The sequence below is a fragment of the Anas platyrhynchos genome, chromosome 7, assembly GCF_047663525.1.
Source record: "Anas platyrhynchos isolate ZD024472 breed Pekin duck chromosome 7, IASCAAS_PekinDuck_T2T, whole genome shotgun sequence".
Taxonomy (NCBI): domain Eukaryota; kingdom Metazoa; phylum Chordata; class Aves; order Anseriformes; family Anatidae; genus Anas; species Anas platyrhynchos.
In genome coordinates this window covers 6,741,881-6,761,387 of record NC_092593.1, presented here as the reverse complement: position 1 = coordinate 6,761,387, position 19,507 = coordinate 6,741,881, and the positions used below count along the sequence as shown (strand labels likewise).

The window sequence follows — 19,507 nt, the reverse complement described above, 5'->3', positions numbered from 1 at the left end:
CTGCAGCCTGTAGGGAAACAGTGCCCTTTTTTTTTTTTTTCCCCAGCAGGCTGCCCTTAGCTTTAGTCATTATCCCCCTGCAACCCTCAGAGCCCAAACCCCAACCCTTCTACTTGCACGAAACACGCAGTTCAGCACGGATTTAGTCAGGAGCTTGCCAAAACACCCAAAAGCACAGCGTGCCAAGGGTCCAGCCCCCAAAGCTGTGGCTCCTCTGAGGGCTGGCGGTGCAGCAGGGCTGTGCACAAGGCGCCCTTGTCCCCTGTGCCGTGGAACAAAGGCCGCTGCTGTGCGCTAATGCCGGCGGCTTGGCGGCGGGCAGGGGGGTGATGGGGCGGGCACGGGGAGGATTAGCCTCCAGTGATCCCACAGGGAGCTTTCTGAGCACCCTGCAGCTCCCAGACGCTGGAGGTTTCTCCACAGTTCCCTGTTGCTCCGGGCAGGTAAGGCTGCGGGGTGCCCGGCCTGCTGAGCGCAGTGCCTCGGGGTGGGGCAGGCAGGGCTTTTGGGGTGAACGCTGAGAAAGCGAGCAGGATTTATGTGCCTTCTGCCACTAGCTCAGGGAGAGGGTCTTGTGGTTTAGCAAGCCCCCCTGGCCACCCAGCATCCCCTCCCCATGTCCCCATGTCCCTGCTCCTGCCCTGTGCCCCCTCTCTGGGGCTGGCATTGGGAGGCACGGCAGGGCTGGGGCAGCCAGCACGAAGGAGAGGCAGAGTTCAAAGCAAATTAAAAAATGCATAAAATAGCCCCTGCTTGGTCTGCTTGGTAGAGGCTGATGTCCCTCAGCCACTTCCACCGGGGTTGTAAAGGCCTCAGTCTGTCCCTTTTTTCCCCCTTAAAAACAGCACCGCTCCTTGCCAAAGCGTTTCCCCTGTCATCCCCTGTGAGGGAGGACGGCACCGGGGACGTCACTGCTCACACGGGGCTCGGGTTTCCAATTTTCACTCGAGTGACACTGTCTGTCCTGACAGGTGCCGGCAAGAGGCCACCGCCAGCGTCCCCGCAGGCTGAGCGAGCGGCTGGTGCAGAGCAGGACACCGGTGGCAATGCTCACCTAGGGTACCCGAATCCAGGCACCCACACACGGTGCTGCCACCACACACGTGCAGCCAGGCGGAGGAGAGACCCCAACTCCAGCCCCAGCCATGGAGCCAGCCCCCGAGATGAAGAGGTATGTGGGTTTGGGAAGGGTGTCCCCGTGCATGGGGACATGTGTGATTTGGGAATGAAAGCACGTGTGCTCATGTCCTGGGAGGGATGGGGGCTTTGTGGAGAGATTCTCTGTGTTTAGTGGTGGTGGAATTAGAGAGATTCAGGGCTCGTGGTTTGGGGTTTCAGTCAGCCTCCAGGGAGGCAGGAGCAGGAGGCTCCTTGTGCCTCTGCCCACGCTGCTGCCAGAGGGAGCCTTTGGCTGCTGTGCTCAGTGCTCCCGGTAGGTTTCGGAGGCCTGGACTAGCCATGGGATGGGCAGCTCCAGCCCAAATTGTTACAGTCAAGTCTATTTTTAATCTGTATGTCCAGAAAATGGAGAATGTCCATTTATCCCCAGTGATAAGCAAGGCTGTTCCACCTTACCAGCAAGAAGAATTAAGCAGTTTTAGAAATCCTGCCCGGGGAGAAACACCGAAAACCTCAGTGGAAGAATTAACTTGGCATCATCCTTCTTGGTGAATACTTGTGCTGCACAGTCTGTCCAGGCCACCTGGCAGGTCTCCTGGGATGGCTGGAAACATTTGACCGGTCAGAAATGGAGTACGTGTCCCCGGACCATCTCCGTGCAGGGGGTACCATGCCACCTCTCAGCATTTTAGTCGGAGATTTATTCTGAAAACCATCTTGCACGGTTCAGCCAGCAGAGAGGGCAAAAGAGTCCTCTCTTTTGACAGGCAGAGACGGATGAGGTCAGAGGGTTGAGTGGAAATTTGAGGGACTGGCCTGCAGCCAAGCTGGAGCTCATGTAGGGAGGCTGAGTTCAGGCTCATTACTGCTGAACTTTTGCAAGGCCTTTTCTGGGAGATTTGAGATCAAGATGGTAGAACTGAGACCCTTGATCTGCCTCTTGGGAGTCAGGGGAGCTCTTTCTACAGGATTTTGGCCATGAACTCATGAAATGGACTGTTCTTGAAGAACTCTGGCACTGCCCCAGCATCTCCAAGTACTCTGGGACACCTTAGTTTCTTCTTCATTCACCAAATCAGTGCATTATTTGCACATGCCCATTTCCATGCTACCTGCTAGCACAGTCATTGTGTATTTGTGGTCCAAAGCCTCCACTATAAGACTCCCGTTTTTCTTTCCCACCTCCTGGCTTGTTTCCTACTCATGTGAGAGCTTTTCCCTGGCAGAGGGGAGTTGAGGGCTGCTTACCGCTTTTGCAGACTGTTTGTCATGAAGCATTTTGTAATGACAAAGCTTTGGGAGCAGTAATATGGCTAAACTGAGCTTATACAAGAATATCACTCCTAAGTAGAAGATGACTTTGCATAGGTAGCTTCATGTTAAAACTTCCTTTGTAGAAACGAGGTCTTCAATTTCATTTCATACCTTCCTGAAATGGTGTCTCATCCCTATTTCATAGATGTGGCACATTATCATAGGAAAATGAAGATGTGACTTCATTGCTGGAAATCTTCACACGCACAAAAAATAATCAAAAACCTATATTAAGAATGAAAACAATACCTGAATGAAAATAGTAATGGTACAATGACTTCTTTGCCTTTTGCTCTTTGAATCCTATGCCTTCTAATATTCACCCAAGTAACATTTGCATCCAGGGAAAACTAAAGTTAAAAAACAAAAGCAAAACAAACACTGAAACATTGGGGCAATCAATGCACTTCAGATGCTGAAGCTCACTATAGCCTTTTCCTAATTTCACTGTTATTTCTTCTGCTCCATTCATGATTAAAGGCTTCACAGAGTGTGTAATATCAGTTAATCTAATGCCTTCCACCGTATTGACTGGTTAATGATTCTTCAGAGGGAGAAAAAGCTTCCACGGCACATCTCAGACAAGCAGTGGTGCAGGTGGCCACTCCATCGGTGACACTTCTGGGTGATCAGCTAACCAAGAAGTTCTGACTTTATTGTAGTAAAAGAACACAGACACTATTGATTATTGAGCAAGGACGATTTGTCCTGGAGTATCTTCCTTTTGTTCTGCATTTTTAAATGCAGCTTCATAAAAGCGTACAGGTTCTTCAAATAACTGAAGTGCTATACTTTCCTTACAGGAATAGGTTCCCCAGCATGAACTTTGAAGCAGAGATTCTGGCAGCTCCACACGATAATTCAGGTATTTGGGAGAAAAATCAAAAACCGAAAAGGAGATGAAAGTAAACTACCCACTCCACTTGCTATCACTACAAATATATCTTGTTTTGGAAACAGAGTTGGAAGTTGTTAAAAAAACAAACAAGAAATAAAAAAAAAACCAGGCTACTACACTGAATACAGTTCAGGGGATGTCCGATATACACTAGGGTATAGTTCAAAGTGCTGAGGTTAGATATTGATACCTTTTCCTCCAATAGGGCTAGACATTGGATCACCATTCATACCTTGCAGAAAAACAGCAGTCAGGGACATGTGGTTTTGGAAAGAGCATAGGTGTCCAGTTAAGATTGCACAGTCCTGTATGACACATACAAAGTCTTTTTATCAGTAGCAACTAAAAGCAGAATTTCAATAAGCAACTCCTCAAAAGGCAAAAATGAGGATGAAGATGCTCTGCTGAATCCCATCCTGTCCTTCATTCTAATTTTGTTTAGGAGGAAAAGCTGGTGTTGGTTTTTTGTTGTTGTTGTTCTGTTTTTTCTTTCTGAACACTACGTTTTTAACGCCCATCTCAGATGTTGAGGCTGGCACTAGCACTAAATCCCTATTGCAGTCTTCTGTCTGCAGTAGTCCCCACAGACAGCAGTCAGCTGAATGGCAAATTCTGGTGAGCCTCAAGTCCTAGTCTTAGCATTGCTCCTCAGACCCAAGCAGCTGGCCAGAGCTTGTGCCCTGGCAGGAGCACCGTTGTTAGGATGAGACTGCAAGAAACTGTGTTTTTGCAATAATTGCCTCCATCTTCTTGAGTTGCCCTGGGCCTTTGTTCAGAGCTGCAAATCTTAGTCTTGGTGGCCTGCACTTGAGCATGAACCCATTCAGCTGAAATGCTGCCATCTGCCCTCATGGCCACGAGCTGAAACTTCCAGCAGGGAATTCACTTACCCGGCAGAGCACGGCTGTCCCACGCCAACGAGAGCTGGAAATGAGGCGCACGGCGTTAACTATTTTTGCTTCAGCTGCAGGTGTGCGTTTTTGTGTTGCATCACCCCAATAGCAAGTGTGCCAGCAGCTGGCGGTTTCATTTACGCTGTCCAGCATGTGCAAGAGCCACAGCCCTTCCAGGTCTAGACTTGCTGAGCAATTGCCTTCTCATTCTTTGCCTTTAGTACTTCAGCCACTTCCCTTTCCGCAAATCGAGTCGTATCCCGCTAAGCATCTTCAGGAAATAATGGGGCCATTTTCCTCAGGGCAACCTGCGGTACTGATGGTGACTTAAAAAATATACTGGTGTTAAGGGGCATCAAAGAATATTTTTCACACCTTTAGCGTCAACAGACAGAAAGTTTTCACGTGAGCCCACTTGCATGGATGGCTCCTGGGCTCCGTGTCCTCCCGAATCTCTGGCTTCTGTTGGGTTGGGCTGGGTTTGGTTTGGTTTCTTCCACAAGGTAAGTGTTTTGATCCTTTATTTGCCTTGAAGTCACTAACATATAATTCATATTTGTTTCTCAAGAGCTATATGTGGTCCCCTCCATGAGAAGTCTCACGGCTGAGGAGTACGTAGAGGCCTTTAAGTCATTTTTGGATCATTCGACGGAGCACCAGTGCATGGATGAGTTCAACAAGGAAGAAATGCCTCGCATCATGGCAGGGTAAGGAGCACATCCACCGAAAAGTGAAAGCCATCTGTTATCTGGGGAGGGCAACCTGTGCATAAGGGTCAGCAAACATGTTTAAGGGTTTTCTGGGGCGTGAATGAACTTTCAACGCTTTTCAGTTTTAAGTCCCTTAATAGTGGTCTTTAGGATATTCAGTTTAATGTCTCAAGTATACACGTAATTTCAATTAATACATTGTGTTGCTTCTCAGCTTATGTTTGGGAAAGAATCAAGACCCTATTTTCATGTCCATCTGCTTTCATTAGCTGATTTTCAAAGGATTAACGATTTTTGGATTTTTTTTTCTCCCCCTCCTTTTTTTTTTTTTTTCTTCAAAAGAAAGCTCCCTCTTGTGCTCTATGCCTGCTTTTGGGACTTCATCACACATCAGTCCAAACAGAAACACATCTCTAATTCTATTCTAGTGACTAATTCTTGCTTTTCTCAATCCCGTAAGACCTCCTTATTTCTATCCTAAGTCGATTTGCATTGCTTAAGTACCAAATGATAATCAGTTTTGTGAAGTACTGATGTAACATATTAAGCCTGTGTGACTGCAGATAGTTTCAGAACAGGCTAGATCCAAACCACAAGAAAAGTCTTTCAAGTCTGGATAATTTTTGGATGCTGTAGAAACTGTATTCTCCTTTGAGAAAAACGCTTATGCAGGTAACTTTGGATGCTTATATCTATGTCTGTGTCTCTCTAGCTAGCTATCTAAAGTAATAGAAGCAATAATAAAGAAAGAAATTGTTTGGGGAAGATTTAAACGCAGCATTTCTTTATGTGAATTTTAACCAATATTGTTTGCTGGACCAATACAAAACATTGCAGTTTAGTAGCATTCTAATTTGGGGTTGGTCTGAGCTTCCATCTTCCACCCGTGACATCTTTAATCCTGGAACAATACACCTCCAGCCCTCACTAGAGCCAAGGCTCCCTGACTTGCTCACAGCCCCCAGGATTTCCAGCTCTGTCCCCTCTTTTGAATCATTGCTGTGGTGTCTCTTGAGATTTCATACGGGAAACTGTCCCTCTGCGCAGGCCATGCCTGAGGCAGAACAAGGCCATGAAGTACTTCCATGTAGAGCAGCAAGCAGCCTTGATCCCAGGAAGCTCATCCTTGAGCCAGGCTATTATGAAATACACTGCCAACAACCTCATGATTTTATTTTTTATTTTTTATTTTTTATTTTTTATTTTTTATTTTTTATTTTTTATTTTTTATTTTTTATTTTTATTTTTTATTTTTGGATCTGAAGTAGTTTTTCTAAGGTAAAAATTATTGAAGTTTCTGGCCTTTGCTCCCAATTTCAAGCCAAAGTGAATATTGAAAAGAGAATATTTACAGTCACATGGATAGCCCAACTTTTTATTTTTTTCTGAGCATTTATAGCCAATGTCAGAAAACCTGACTTGTCACCTGAGGACAAAGAGTTTTACCCCAGCTCACTTTGTCCCTACAGCCCTGGCCAAGCACAGCCTCACTCCCTGCAAAGGGAACCCCACACCCCAGGTTTTCTTGAGGTTGTTTTGCCTGGTGCCAGCCACAGCTTGAAGAAAACTCTGGCAAGGGAACAGAAACACTATATCCTGCTGCCTACTGTACTTTTAAAATATGAGCCTGCTTACACAAGGCCAGATCCTGCCAAAAATAAGTTATAGCTGGGCTCCACAGGGATGCTCGAATTTTCATCTCAATTCGTGTGGCATGTATCAGTAAAATTCCTGGACCAACATGGCATCTGGGATATTGGAATTAAAACACAGAGTTGTGTGACGCGGTGTGGTTGAGTAACGTGTACTTGTAATTTCAGCCTCGGCAATGGAAAATCCACGATAAATGTTCTGGGCGTGGGGAGCGGCACAGGTAAGGAGCTGAACAGCACAGCTGATGCTGGGGGGTGGGGGTCCCCGGGGGCAAGGGAAAGCTCTACCCAGGTTCTGGGCAATGGGGAGAATTACTCAAGCATCAATAACAGTATTTTTCATGGAAATACCTTCCTCTTGATGACTTTCTCCTGACTATATATATCTAAAAGCAAGGAGTCCTCCAGGTTAGGTAGGAGAGCACCTTCAAACCTCATCGGAAGGAATTGCAGACACCTGGGATTTGTTCCACCCAAAGGTCATGCCTTAGAGTCTCCCACCCAAAGGCACCTCCCCACATTGTGCATTGCCTTCAGGGTCTGCAGAGGTGAAAGCTGGGCTTTGTTTGGCTGCAGGTGGTGCTCAACCAGCAGAGATGAACATGGGCTGGCCACAGCCATTAGCAGGGGGCTTGGTCAGCTCCTTCAAGATGTGCTTTTTAGAAGTTATTATTGTTTTTATCCGGTGACAAGTGGCATTTTACTGCAAATGGTATTTCCTCCACCTCCCCCAGAGAAGAAAAATCTTTTGGCAGAAATAACCTTAAAGCTGTTGTAAATGCATTTTTGGAGGGGAAAAAAAATAATAAAAAAAAAAGCACGCAGCTTTGCTCCTAGGGAAACTGGGAGCAAATACAAAATAGAGAAAAGAAATAGCAGTTTGATTTGTCAGACTTTGAATTTGTTTTAAAGTATTTTCAACTGAATTATAAGTGTTAATACTTTCTATTGAAAGATTTTTTTTCTCACTTGTTTTGATTGTTTTCCTGAGTAAGAGGAAAATAGCAGTGATTGTTTTCTCCAGCTGGGAATATGTTGGAGCATATAAGAGAGCGAGGAGGAAGGAATCATTCAGTTCTCAATTACAGTCCGTTCTCATTAAGTAATGTAAAACCGATACTCTGTTTGACTCCAAGAAAGCACAAGGGAAAGGGGAACCCTCTACACTGCCCTCGTTTTTCCTTATTTCCTCTTCAGAAGAAGTTTCAATGGGAAAGAAAAGCCCTAAGGCAGGCTGGCAGGGGCACAGGCTCGCACCCTGCAGCGTGCCGAGGCTGCCTGAGCTGAACTTGTGCGTGCTGCACGGGAGTGAGCCAGCGTGGCACCGAGCGAAAGGTCATGTGTGATCCCTGACCTTCTCGGGCTTGGACTCTGGTTTCACACGGCCGAAATCAGTTTAGTTGACTGAACTATTAATGGGGATTGTGACCCGCTCTGCATCCTAAAAGGCTGCTGCTTGATCCTGGCCACGCTTGCTCATTCAGCCCTTCTTCCCTTGGCCGTCAGCTCACAACGAGTGATCGGATGGGACGTGGCTGCTGTGGGGCTGCACCCCCATTTCAGCAGTGCCCTGATGTGGTTTGTGCTGAAGGGTTGTTGCTCTCAGCTTCCCTGGTTTTCTGCAGGAGGCACGTGAGCCTGGGGATGGGGAAACCTGAGCAGCATCAAATGGTGAATCCCCAGGGACCATCTTTGCATTTTATTGCACCTTCTGAGCCCTGTCTTTTCTTTTTTGTGGGGAGATCTTGGGAATGTCCTGTTTGACCTCACAGAGCATGTGAAATTGTTGTCTTACCCACAGACTTTCAAGGTTTTCAGCATCTTTGCTTCAAATTCAAGCCAGCAGCTCCCACCTGCCTCCACCAACAAAAGCATCCAACCTGTAGGAAGGCGGTGACCATGCAAAGAAAGAAAAGGAAAAAAAAAAAAAGATTTTTATGTAACCATTCATTCAAGGAAGATCCCTGTAGCAAGTGGTTGAATCAATTTTACAGTCCTAAAGGCCAGCTGGTAGTGCCTTGGGCTGGGGAGCATCAGCAATTAGCGGTTCCCAAATGTGAGCTCCCCACACAGAGCATTGCTGCCCCATGCCCTGGAGCCTCTGATGGTGGCAGAAGTGCATTTCAGCAGCAAAGGGGTATTTTAAAAGTGATTTTTTTTTAATGTTTTTGTTCTGTTTTGTTTTTAACTCTGTAAAGTTCTGTAATCCAGTCTTTGAATTAGCAGGTGATAATGCCCTTGGCAGTACATCAGCAAAAACACACAGTAAAACACAGAGTTTCAGAGTAGGAACTCCTCTGCCCCAGCTCACCCGTAACACCAGTGCCAGCAATGAAACTGCCTTCAATGGATGCAGCCTCAGCCTCTTTCCTTGTGCCTCTGGCCAGCCCTGCACTGCCCCTGCCACGTGTCTCAGGGGTGCTGGGTACCTTTCTCCAATTTCAAAAGACACGTCCTTCCTTGGATGGCAGTGCAGTGGCTGGCATGGCTGGTATTTCCCTCCTTGAGTTCTGTTTAATGTAACACCTGTCAAAGATGACAGCTTTCCTCATAACATGTCCATCCACTAAAAGGCTAGAGAAGATGCAGTATCTCATGTCAAGCCCTCTGTGTGTGACATTTTCGTGGGCAGGACTATTTTTAGGCTCCACCATCAGCTACAGACAGGATCCTCGCAGAGATCCACTGCAGGCTGTCGCCTCTGTTGTTTATTCCATAGTCCCACACAAACCAGATGGGCTTTGTACACTTGGTGCATCACAGCCTTTCTGATAGAGAGCAAGGGTGACCTGCATCACCTCGAAAGGGGCTGGGTATTTTCTAGGACAGAAAGACAGACTGAAGCTTGCTCCTCCTGAGCTAAATATGCAGGGCACCTACATGATGCTGAAGCCACAGATAAGTGAATATTTGAGGCTCTACAATAACAACCGGGTAATGTGTTCCTAGAGCTGGCACCATGTGGCCTGGCTCCAGAGAGGGCAGACCCTTTGCAGACCCCCAGGGCTCCAAGCAGGGTCACACCTGTGGCAAGGCAGCTGCCACCTCCCTGGGGCAGTGCCAATGGCAAAGCTGCACAGCTGTGCCAAATCTCTCCCTGTCCCCATGCTAACTTTGTGTTTTTCTTGAAAACTAATGATTCCTGTTATTTTTTAAACATTGATCTTTGATTATTTCAACCTGTTTCTCCCATGACCCAGAGTATTGCCATTAGTAGGTTTCTGCTCAGTTGCTTATCTCTTCCTTGTTCTTAGTCTTATCTCTAAGTGCACGTTAACTCGAGCAGTTAGACATCGTGATAAGGCTGTTACTGTCTGAGATGCCACCATGCAAGGTAAAAAGTGCCTCACTTCTGCTTTGGGGATTTCCGAGCAGCAGGTGCACTGGCATCCTTTCATCACCATTCAAGTGTTTTTTTTTTTTAATAATGAATTTGTGTTTATTGAATAGGTGAACAGGATTTGAAAATGCTCAGGATCCTGCAGGCTGCACATCCAGGGGTCCTTATTAACAACGAAATCGTAGAGCCCAACCCACAGCACGTGGCTGCTTACAAAGGTGAGGCTCTTTGGGCCACCTCCACAGCCTGGGGTACAGCCAGTACCGTTGATTTGTATGATGATTTGTTCTGCATTTTTTTTTCTTCTACTTTTTAAACAGAGCTAGTTAATCAAGCTCCAGATCTGCAGGGTGTCTCCTTTATTTGGCACCAGCTCACTTCCTCAGAGTATGAACAACAAGTGAAAGAGAAATGCATAAACAAGAAATTTGACTTCATACATATGATTCAGGTAAGGAAGTATTTTTTTAATATAGAAGTATTACATTTCAGCACTACCTTCTGCTGGATGTTGGGGGGACTGGGGATGAACACAGCTCTCCAGCAAACAACAGCTTCTGCAGCAGCTGTACAAATATTAAACCTCATTCCTGATCCACCCAGGTTTTGGTCTCTGGTTTTCACGGGTTTAACTGTATGGTGGGTAATAAAACAGGACTGTTGGACAGACACGTAAAACATCACACAGAGACCAACAATTATGCTTTGCCACTTCAAAAAGCTGAAGTTTTTTGACCTAATCAGAATAATTTGGATGGCGTTGAATGGAAATATTAGTGAACATCTCTATCTGTATCTGCACTCTCACACAGGGGCCTCGGCCGTGGGAAGTCAGCAAAGATAGTGAAGAACTTGCCTAAAAAGTGATTAAAGGGATGCACACATCTTGCAGCCACAACACTGCTGGGCCTGAAGGGCGGCGCTGGGCGGGAAGCGACGGGGAAGTCGTGTAAAGCACCAGCTCTATAGAGAGGGCCTAAACCCTTGCAGGGCTCTTGCACCACACAGGAGGAGTAACGGCTGCATGCAACTCTCCCTTCCAGATGCTGTACCGTGTGGAAGATATTCCTAATACCATCAAGTTTTTCCACAGCTGCCTCGACCACCAGGGTAAACTCCTGATCATAATTTTGTCAGGTAAGAGGGGTGTCTCATTTTTTGGCATCATTGCTGGTATTTTGAAGGGCTGTGAAGTATGAGAGCTACTAGTAATTGCCTCAGGATTTCAGTATCAGTAATTCCACCACAATTAAGTGAAAAAAATGTATTATATAGGGAGCATGCAACCATGGGCTTAGTCTCTTGGACCCCAATGTCTGATGAGACTACAGACATAACCTGCGTGCTCTTGCTTCCCTGCATGAAAAGTAGATGAATGACTACGTACCTTGTAGAAGCCTCCTGCTGTGAAATTACTGGCTAGAGAGAAGTGTGGCTACTCCTGGAGGAAAGCCAGTTCTTGTTTATGGTGAAATGAACACCATGCAAAGACAGCCTGAGCTCTGGGGCGCTTTGCACAGCAATGGCTAAAAACCCAGCAGGCCAAGCAAGGGGAGCTGCCCAAAGCTGTGGGGTTTGAAAAAGAGGCACTTATAAACTCATCATACTTATTTAAAAAAAAAAAAGTGTTTTTTCCAGTGTGCCATTCATGAGTTCCCAGCTCATGGAATAGTGGACAAAACACAATCCCCCATGTTCAACATTAAACCTCCCTCCAGCACCGCTGGAACGCTGGTTTCTCTTGCTAGCTGGGACAGACTTTTTCAGGTATATGCTTTTGGATGTGCACTTAAAAATGAGGTTCAGTGCATAAAAATGCCTGTGCTATCCTATCAAAGAGGCACTTAAGGAGTAATGTGCATGTGCAGGCTCTGTGCCCTGATATAGTTGTGTGCACTCCTTGGTCCTTACAAACCCAATGCTGGTGATGGTCTCTTGGGAGTTTCTCTGAAACGGGAGAGTTTTGGAGGGAGGGCTGCAGGTGGTCGTGTTTTTACCCATCTTTATGAGTGGACTCAAGTGAGGGGAAAGCCCTTCCACTGCTCCTGGCAAGGTCTGTGCCAGCAGCGAGCATTTCAGCCCCATTCAGTCTCTGCACTGGCTGGTGTTGAGCTGCCTTGGCGTTGTAGGACTGACCTCTCCTCCCACTCTGCAGACAGCAGCGGGTGGGCCAGCTTGTGGAAGAAGTACAGGCACTGCTTGCCTTCAACCGACAGCGGCCACTACATCACCTCCGACGGCATCACAGCTGTTTTGAGGAGGCTCGGCATCCAGTACCGTGTCCATGAGTTCCCATCGGGCTGGGATATCACCGAGTGCTTTGTCGAGGGGGACCCAGCCGGAGGCCAAATGATGGATTTCCTGACAGGGACGAAAAATTTCCTGGGCACGGCCCCGCCGGCACTGCGGAGGCGTCTGCAAGAGGCTCTCTGCCAGCCCGAATGCAGCAGCAAGAAGGACGGGAGGGTCATTTTCTGCAACAACCTGAGTATGATCGTAGTTGAATCCTAGAGTCTGGACCAACTGCAGAGGCCAAGTCAGGGTGGGTTTTGGGTGAGGTGGTTGTAGGGGGGTGTGCAGGAAAGCGGGGCTCAGCCTCCTGCTCCCAGTCTGGAGCAACCTGCGACATCAAGGATGAGCTCTTTGTCCCATTGAGGTCAACAGGGCCAAGATTTCCCCCTGGAAATCTAGTCCAACCTTAGGAGAACATGTTCCAGAAAGCAAAGAGCTGCATCTCACTAAAAGCCTGCATGGAGGGTGTTTTCTTTAATGGTATGCATCCTCTCTCAACTGGATTTCCAGTTTTCCATACAGACGGCATGTTTACATACCTAAAGGCATGTCCATGCGACTAAGTGCCAGGAGAAGGCTGCAGCCCCCATGCCAGCTGCATATGCACCCGTTTCTTCCAACTGCACCTGGACAAAACCACCAAGGTGTCCCCGCTGCTTTGCCCCAAACACGTGCCTCAGTGCACCCTGACTGGAGCTGCTCGCTGCTCTGCACTAGGCTATTTCAAAATTATTATTTTTTAAATCAGCATAGCTATTTACTACCCTGAACATCTCAGCGTCTCGCCATATAGACATGTCTTAAAAAGTTTTCCACCTTTTTGTTTGGAGAATCTCTGGATTACAGGATAATACTTGCCCTGTGCTCTTTCAGGCAGGTATTACTTTTGTTACTTTCTTACTACTGTTTTTCTCCATGTAAAATAAAAGCCTCTTTAAACCGAAGAATGTCACATCTTGCTCTGTATATGTGGGCTTAGAGAAAATGAAGAGCAAAGAGGCTGTTTAGTTAAAATGGTACTTTGCATTTTTCTATTTTTTTACCCATATAGGTGACTGCAGCACAGCACCTACATTACTTAAATACAATGCATGGGCTTAAGATGGTCACACAGGTAAGTTGAGACTACTTCTGCACGGTTCTGAGCCTTTCAGAGGGCTGAAGGAGGTGCTGCCAGGGCAGCTGGATGGAAAGGGGGACCTCACCCTGCATTTTGGGCCATGGTGCTGGGCAGACTATGGGCTGAGCACATGTGCAGAAGGGGCTCACGGTCCTGCCAGCCCCATTGCAAATAGGGGTCAGGGCAAGAAGCATCACCTCAGATGGGAAATAGCTGCAGGTGCAGAGCTCATATCCACAAGCTGATTTTTCATGTTTAAACCGGAAAGTGGTGGGCCCATGCTTTTCAGAGACATTTCCTCTGAAACTACTGTATGGAGGGAAAAAGGAAAAAAGGATCAAAGTGGAAAGCAGTACGAAAATGGTAGCATAACATAATCTCTGGAAGGACCATGGCATCCTCGTCTGTAAGTACTATTGATTTGGCTCTTTCTTTGTTGTCAGCTTAAGAAATACCAATCCCAACTGGACAGCCTCCTCTGGAGTACCCTGTACCTATGCACAAACTTTCCATTTTGTTCCATATCATTCTTATTCTACAGCTGCCTCCTTTGCTTGCTTACAGCACTGGGCAGGGAGTAAATGGCTGGCCTGGTGGACAGGCTCTCAGCAACGCTCCTGTGTCCTCCTTCCACTGTTAATTCCCATGCTTTATTTCCAGGTGTTAGTAATGTCTCTGTTTCTCCCTAGTAAATTAAAAGAAAAATATATATGCCAAATATCAGGCTGGCTTTTCAAGCTCCAAAGAACCACCTATTTGCTAGGTTCCCCCAGATTTTCCCCAGCCCAACAGCACTTAGGCTTTCACTCCTCCACGCAGTTTCCCGAGCAGATAGATGCATTTCCAGTAAGCAGATGCTCAGAAAAAAATCAGTGAGATGAAAATTTACTCATGTCTTTGTAAATCAATGCACAAACGCTCAAAGAAAATGAGCACTTCAAAGCAGGCTGTTCAGTGCCAGCCCAGGGAGATGAAACAGGGCACCCCATTAAAACACTGCTGCCTAATGCTTTAGCTGTAATTTTTCTTTTGATTCTTGAACAGCAAGTCATTTAACAGCATCCCTGCATGTACACCTGGAGGAAATACTATCCTAAGTGCCTATTCCATTTATTTATATATTTATTCTCGCTTTAATACGTTATTTATTAACTATTTTTTGTGCTGTTTAAGACATGCCGTTTTCCCACGCGGAAGGTCGGTCTTTGAGGTGACCACGAGAGGGCTGCAGCAGCCGGCGGATCGGATCTGGCTCTGAAAACGTTTGAGATGCTGAGCTGGAGGAACAGAGCCAAGCAGGCGGGCAGGATAACACCGCTCTGCCTTAGCTCCCCTCGCCTTGCTGGGTCCGTGCATCCTCAGGTCAGTGCCTGCTCCCTCAGCCGCACAGCTTGGCCCAGCTGTGGATGGAGCAAGCTTGTGGATAACCACGTAGCAAGCTGCCGTGAGTGCTCTGGGGTGGAAGGAATGCCTACAAAGCCCAGACTGTGTTATTTCTAAATAGAACAGTTGCAGATTTTATCCTTATTTCAAGTTAGTAGAACATCTATTTCAATGCCATAGCATTACTCACCTTGCATAGTACAGGAATAAGAGAGAAAGCAGTTATTTTATACTACCAATGAAGGTTAATTGGCTTTTTACTTGGCCTGTATTCAGTCTTGGGGGCTAAACTTTTGCCTTTATAAGGCACATTAAGGCTTCTCTACTCATGAATATTACTGGGGATGAAAATAGTGTAGGAACAGGAAAATGTAATAGCAGCTCACCAATAAACTGACAAGCTCAGTAAAATACTGGAGCATGTATTGAAAAGATTAAAGCTAACTTCAACCAGGAAGCAAAATATAAAAGTACAGATGTTGAAATTCTTTTTCCTTCAGTATTTGCCTAGAAAAAATCACTGAGGTTTGTATCAGGAAAGAATAAATTATTTGGGCACTCCATGCATTCTTCATGAATAAATACATCACAGAAATGAATGGCTGTAAGGTAGGATGTCCAATTGCCACAAACCACACATTGTCTGTGTTAGTAGTGCTTAGTGAGACACCAGGCTTAGCCCTGCAGATTTCAGGCTCAGGTTGCTAGATCTGGAGCCCCCCGGGAGAAGAAAGCTGAAGCAGGATCTAGATGTGGTAGAGCAGATTCCACTGGGTTGTACATGGGAAACCCCAGGGACACTAAGGGATGCTTATGCCCAGTAATTAGCCCCTCAGCAGTCCTGAAATCAAGCAGGATTTATTATTGCTTCCTCAGAAATACTAAGCTGGGAGAGCTCTTGGTAGGAGGAGAGGAGAGGAGAGGAGAGGAGAGGAGAGGAGAGGAGAGGAGAGGAGAGGAGAGGAGAGGAGAGGAGAGGAGAGGAGAGGAGAGGAGAGGAGAGGAGAGGAGAGGAGAGGAGATGAAAAAGAAAAAAAAAGAAAGAAAAAAAAAAAGAAGAGTGCAAGAAAGCACAAGCTACAACTGGGAAGATCTTGGGTCTGTAGAACATGTGAGATGGACGGACTCTACTGGGGCTCCCATCCCTGAGAAGGAGCCAGGAAGAGCAGAAGAGGAGCTTCATTTCCACCAGTCAACTCCCAATACTCTGATGACACTTTTGGTTAGACCTGCCAGCAAGTTTGGAGAGAAAACGTGTTTTGTCATACATTTTAAGAACTGTAACTCCGGTCATTTAGAAATATGATAAGGAAATTTTCAGAGCTATCTCTAACTCCCCACTGCTTTGTCAACATTTTCTAGCATTGTATTAATCACTCCATATGTGTCTGTAAACAGCTGATACTATGGACTAAAGATTAGAGCTCATTGCTCCCATGGCTGTTTTCTTTAGGCTTTAACTCGATGGGCACTATGCCATGGACTTCACTTGGACAAGACCAAGCCCTTTGCTTTAGTGAACACTTTGCGATGCTTTCCTAGCTCAGAGTGGTTTTACTTTATAAGGTACCTAAATCATCCAGAGGGTAAATGTTTTGATTTCATTATTTCTGGGAAAAGGGCTAATACACTTTTAGTGCTGAACAAACAATCTGAGAGAACTTGATTTGTAGATGTTTTCATACAGATAAATGTTGACTTTGGTTTGTTGTGCTTGTGCAAATCATGTCACTTGTTACTTGGGAAAAGGGGAAGGTTTTGAGGAAACTCAGAAAACTTCTACAGATTTAATACATTTAACTGATAAACCTTCTTCATTATTCAGTACCAACTACAGGTTGTTCTCTGATTTTAGATACTGGTTATGAATTTTGGGAAGGAAAGAAATCCCCGTGATTCAAGGCAGAAATAGTTAACACAGCAGAATCTAACAACTCAACTGCCAATAACCTTCAGTCTAAAACTTACTCACCCAAACTTTCCCCTATGTGATGGGACTTGGTTTTGTACATGATTAAAAAACAACAATGACACGAATATAGATTTCAGCCTAGATGTCCTTCCTGAACTTTCTCAGTTCTTAAGGTTTCCCTCCAAGGTCTCATCCTTCCAAAATCCCTTCTTCAGCAGAGCATCCTCCCCTCCACAGCTTTGTCTCAAGGCATCCAAATGAAGGCAACCATCCCTCCTGCGCTCAGGGGACGCGGGGTCGTGGCCAGCCTCCCAGCACGACTCACTACCCGCTCCTGCCAAAAGTTAATGCAGATTTTTTGCTTCGGAGCATAAGGTGACAGAAAACAAATGACCTGCGCTTGTCTGGGTACTTTACGAGGAACGTGTCACCCCATTACAAATGCCTTAAAACAACAAGCACTGCCAGAGCGTGACTTCACTGCACTTTGTATAAATTATTCCTGAGCCAGTGCTTAATGTTTATTAATATCACTGATGCTTCTGAAATGTTAAGTAAGGACATTAATATAACCTATAATACGAAGCCGTGTCAGGGTATTAATAGGAGAGCAAACCTCTTGCTTCCTCCTCTGTATGGGTGAGCAGTATTTCAGGTCCCAGCATACGCAGAGGAGCAGCTACCCCTCAGCAAATACATTCCCCACACTTGTGGGAATTTAAATAAACCTGCCACCTCACCCAGCAATTAGTTGTTTTTGAACATCGTTAGCATTCATACCAGTACTGAAGTCATGTTCACATGTATATATCGCCATGGTCCCTGAAAGTTTAAGAATATATGGAATTCACTAAGGCTCAGAGAAAAATCCCACCTTGACCAGCATCCTGTCTGGGACAGGGATAGAAAGAAATAAATAGGGAATATAGAAAACAGTCTTTTCTTTATGACATCTTTCTCCTTCTGCCCCCTTTCTCCCCTGCCTATATGCAATGCACTGCCTGGGGACCTCCTGCACAAGAGGTTGCCTCCAGGCAATCATACTTCTGTACTGCCTTTCCCCATTAATTTGCCTAATTTGTCTTCACACATTTTGCAAAAATGGGCAAGAGATAAGCCCATTTCAAGTGCCTCTCCATGGTCACTGCCTTCCTTATCCAGGGTAAAAACAAAACAAAACAAAACAAAGATGATTTTTGCATTTGCTTCATCTGCAATGATTTCTACAACCTTGTTACTCAACTTCACCTTCTTGCAGAACGAGGAAAAGTCCTTCCCCTCAGTGAGAACCATTGCTTCTTGTGATTTTTCTTTTCCATCAGAGTAAAATTTTTCCAAGTATTTGTGTTTTCTTTGAAGGTAAAAGAATAAGCGTAAAGCCATCCCATTTATGCCCTTTATTTTCAAGCATTCCAGAGAAATATACAGTCATGATGAAAGAAAGGTTGAGAAATTTCAGCTCGAGCAATGAAAATTTGGGGCAAGTTCTTAAACATAGAAAAAGGAGATTTAGAATCCAAACAGTTTAAAAACCTTAATGATGGACATTTCTCCTGTTATAATCATATAAATTAAAAAAGCCTTATAAAGTGCAGCCTGCTAAAGAGCAATAGAAAATCCTGAGATCTTTAATTTTTTATTTTATTCCTGCAACATTTCTCATATCAGTTAAATATTAGCTGAAACAGAAGGAAATTGCAATATCTACAGAATCTTAGGTGATGCTGTGATCACAGTACAGAACTGTCCTGCTTAAAGTGCTTGGACAAATATAAAATTAGCACTTGGCAATGTCATTTAGAAAGGAGTAAAACCCCAGCAAAGTCTGAGTTTCATAAGACCAGGCTCAGAAACACAGCATCAGCATCAAAGTCATCCTTTTCTAAAGAGTTGCGAAGTTTCTTTTCTTTTTCCTTTAACAACAAATGCAAAAGCTCTAAATCTTCTCAGCCCTAAGTGCAGATGGTGTCAGATGAAGTCAACAGGAGACAATGCTTTTAGATGCTTATAAAAAACGTGATTTCGTGCATCTCTCTTACAGGCTATTATTCAGTGATGAATGTGCAGAGGGCCTTTGTGATGCCCAAAAAGTGACTGAGGCTCTTTGTTAATGGCAGAAGGTGGCCTCAGAAGCCCAGCCTGTGCATCTGAGTTGAGATGCTCATAGATAAGTTCCCTGAGCAGGTCATGTCAGTAGATATAATGTGTCCTTTGAACCTCTGGCACCTCATTCTCTGTCCTCTGCTGTGGCATGTCTCTTTCTTTGAGTAAGGGATGGTTATTTCTTTACAATGGAAATAAAAATAGTTGACACAGAAGTGTGGTGTTTTACCTATTCAGAACGACAGTGGAAAGTTGCACTCCAGAGTCAGCTTGAATAGAGTGAACACTATTAAGTGCCAACATGAAAGAGACCTCTCAGAGGAGATAATGCCTTCACCCAATTAATCTTTCCTAATGAACTTACTCTTTAGAGGTGGGTAGAGCACTTTCAGCGTGAAGTTTGCTTCCTGTGATCATTTGTGCCAATAAAAGTCCTGTGAGAATGCTGATGAAAATGGATGTGAATGTGCCTGAAGTGGAGTTATTTTGATATTTTACTTGTCAAAAAAAAAAAAAAAAAAAAAAAAAAGAGGTTTGTACTTTTCAACCAGACATGCTATTGTGCTATCTCTTGATGATTTCTGTTCTCTAATAACTCCTCAAATGATAATGAGGCTCCTAGACATGTGTTTCCTTTTGAATTTACAGCTGAGAAAATTCCATGTTTGAAGCACTTGGAAATAGACTTTCATTTGATAACCTGTATTTTTGAGGTGGATAGCTGCTTTCTGAACACCTTGATGGTTATTTCAGTAATAGCGGCCTGCAAGT

The 19,507-nt window shown here is 45.2% G+C and overlaps 1 protein-coding gene across 2 annotated transcripts; it reads left to right on the top strand.

Annotated features, from left to right (window-relative positions):
* Positions 1 to 293: 293 nt before the first annotated feature.
* On the top strand, positions 294 to 16,534 carry LOC113844155 (carnosine N-methyltransferase 2). 2 transcript variants are annotated; one of them, XM_027461862.3, is made up of 9 exons: positions 294 to 443; positions 972 to 1,171; positions 3,237 to 3,298; positions 4,793 to 4,931; positions 6,755 to 6,807; positions 10,037 to 10,144; positions 10,247 to 10,377; positions 10,970 to 11,063; positions 12,082 to 16,534. In XM_027461862.3, exons 2-9 carry the CDS (start codon positions 1,146 to 1,148, stop codon positions 12,435 to 12,437), a joined length of 969 nt encoding a protein of 322 aa, XP_027317663.1. In that variant the 5' UTR covers positions 294 to 443; positions 972 to 1,145; the 3' UTR covers positions 12,438 to 16,534. The 2 variants fall into 2 exon arrangements, with proteins under 2 accessions (XP_027317663.1, XP_027317664.1); XM_027461863.3 differs by lacking the exon at positions 3,237 to 3,298.
* The last annotated feature ends 2,973 nt before the right edge of the window (positions 16,535 to 19,507 follow it).

Excerpts from the sequence above, each read along its gene's own strand:
- LOC113844155 (XM_027461862.3), top strand. The coding sequence starts at position 1,146 with ATGGAGCCAGCCCCCGAGATGAAGAG. Across the intron at positions 3,299-4,792 it reads AGCTCCACACGATAATTCAG|AGCTATATGTGGTCCCCTCC; the intron begins GTATTTGGGAGA and ends TTGTTTCTCAAG. Across the intron at positions 11,064-12,081 it reads CCTGATCATAATTTTGTCAG|ACAGCAGCGGGTGGGCCAGC; the intron begins GTAAGAGGGGTG and ends CCCACTCTGCAG.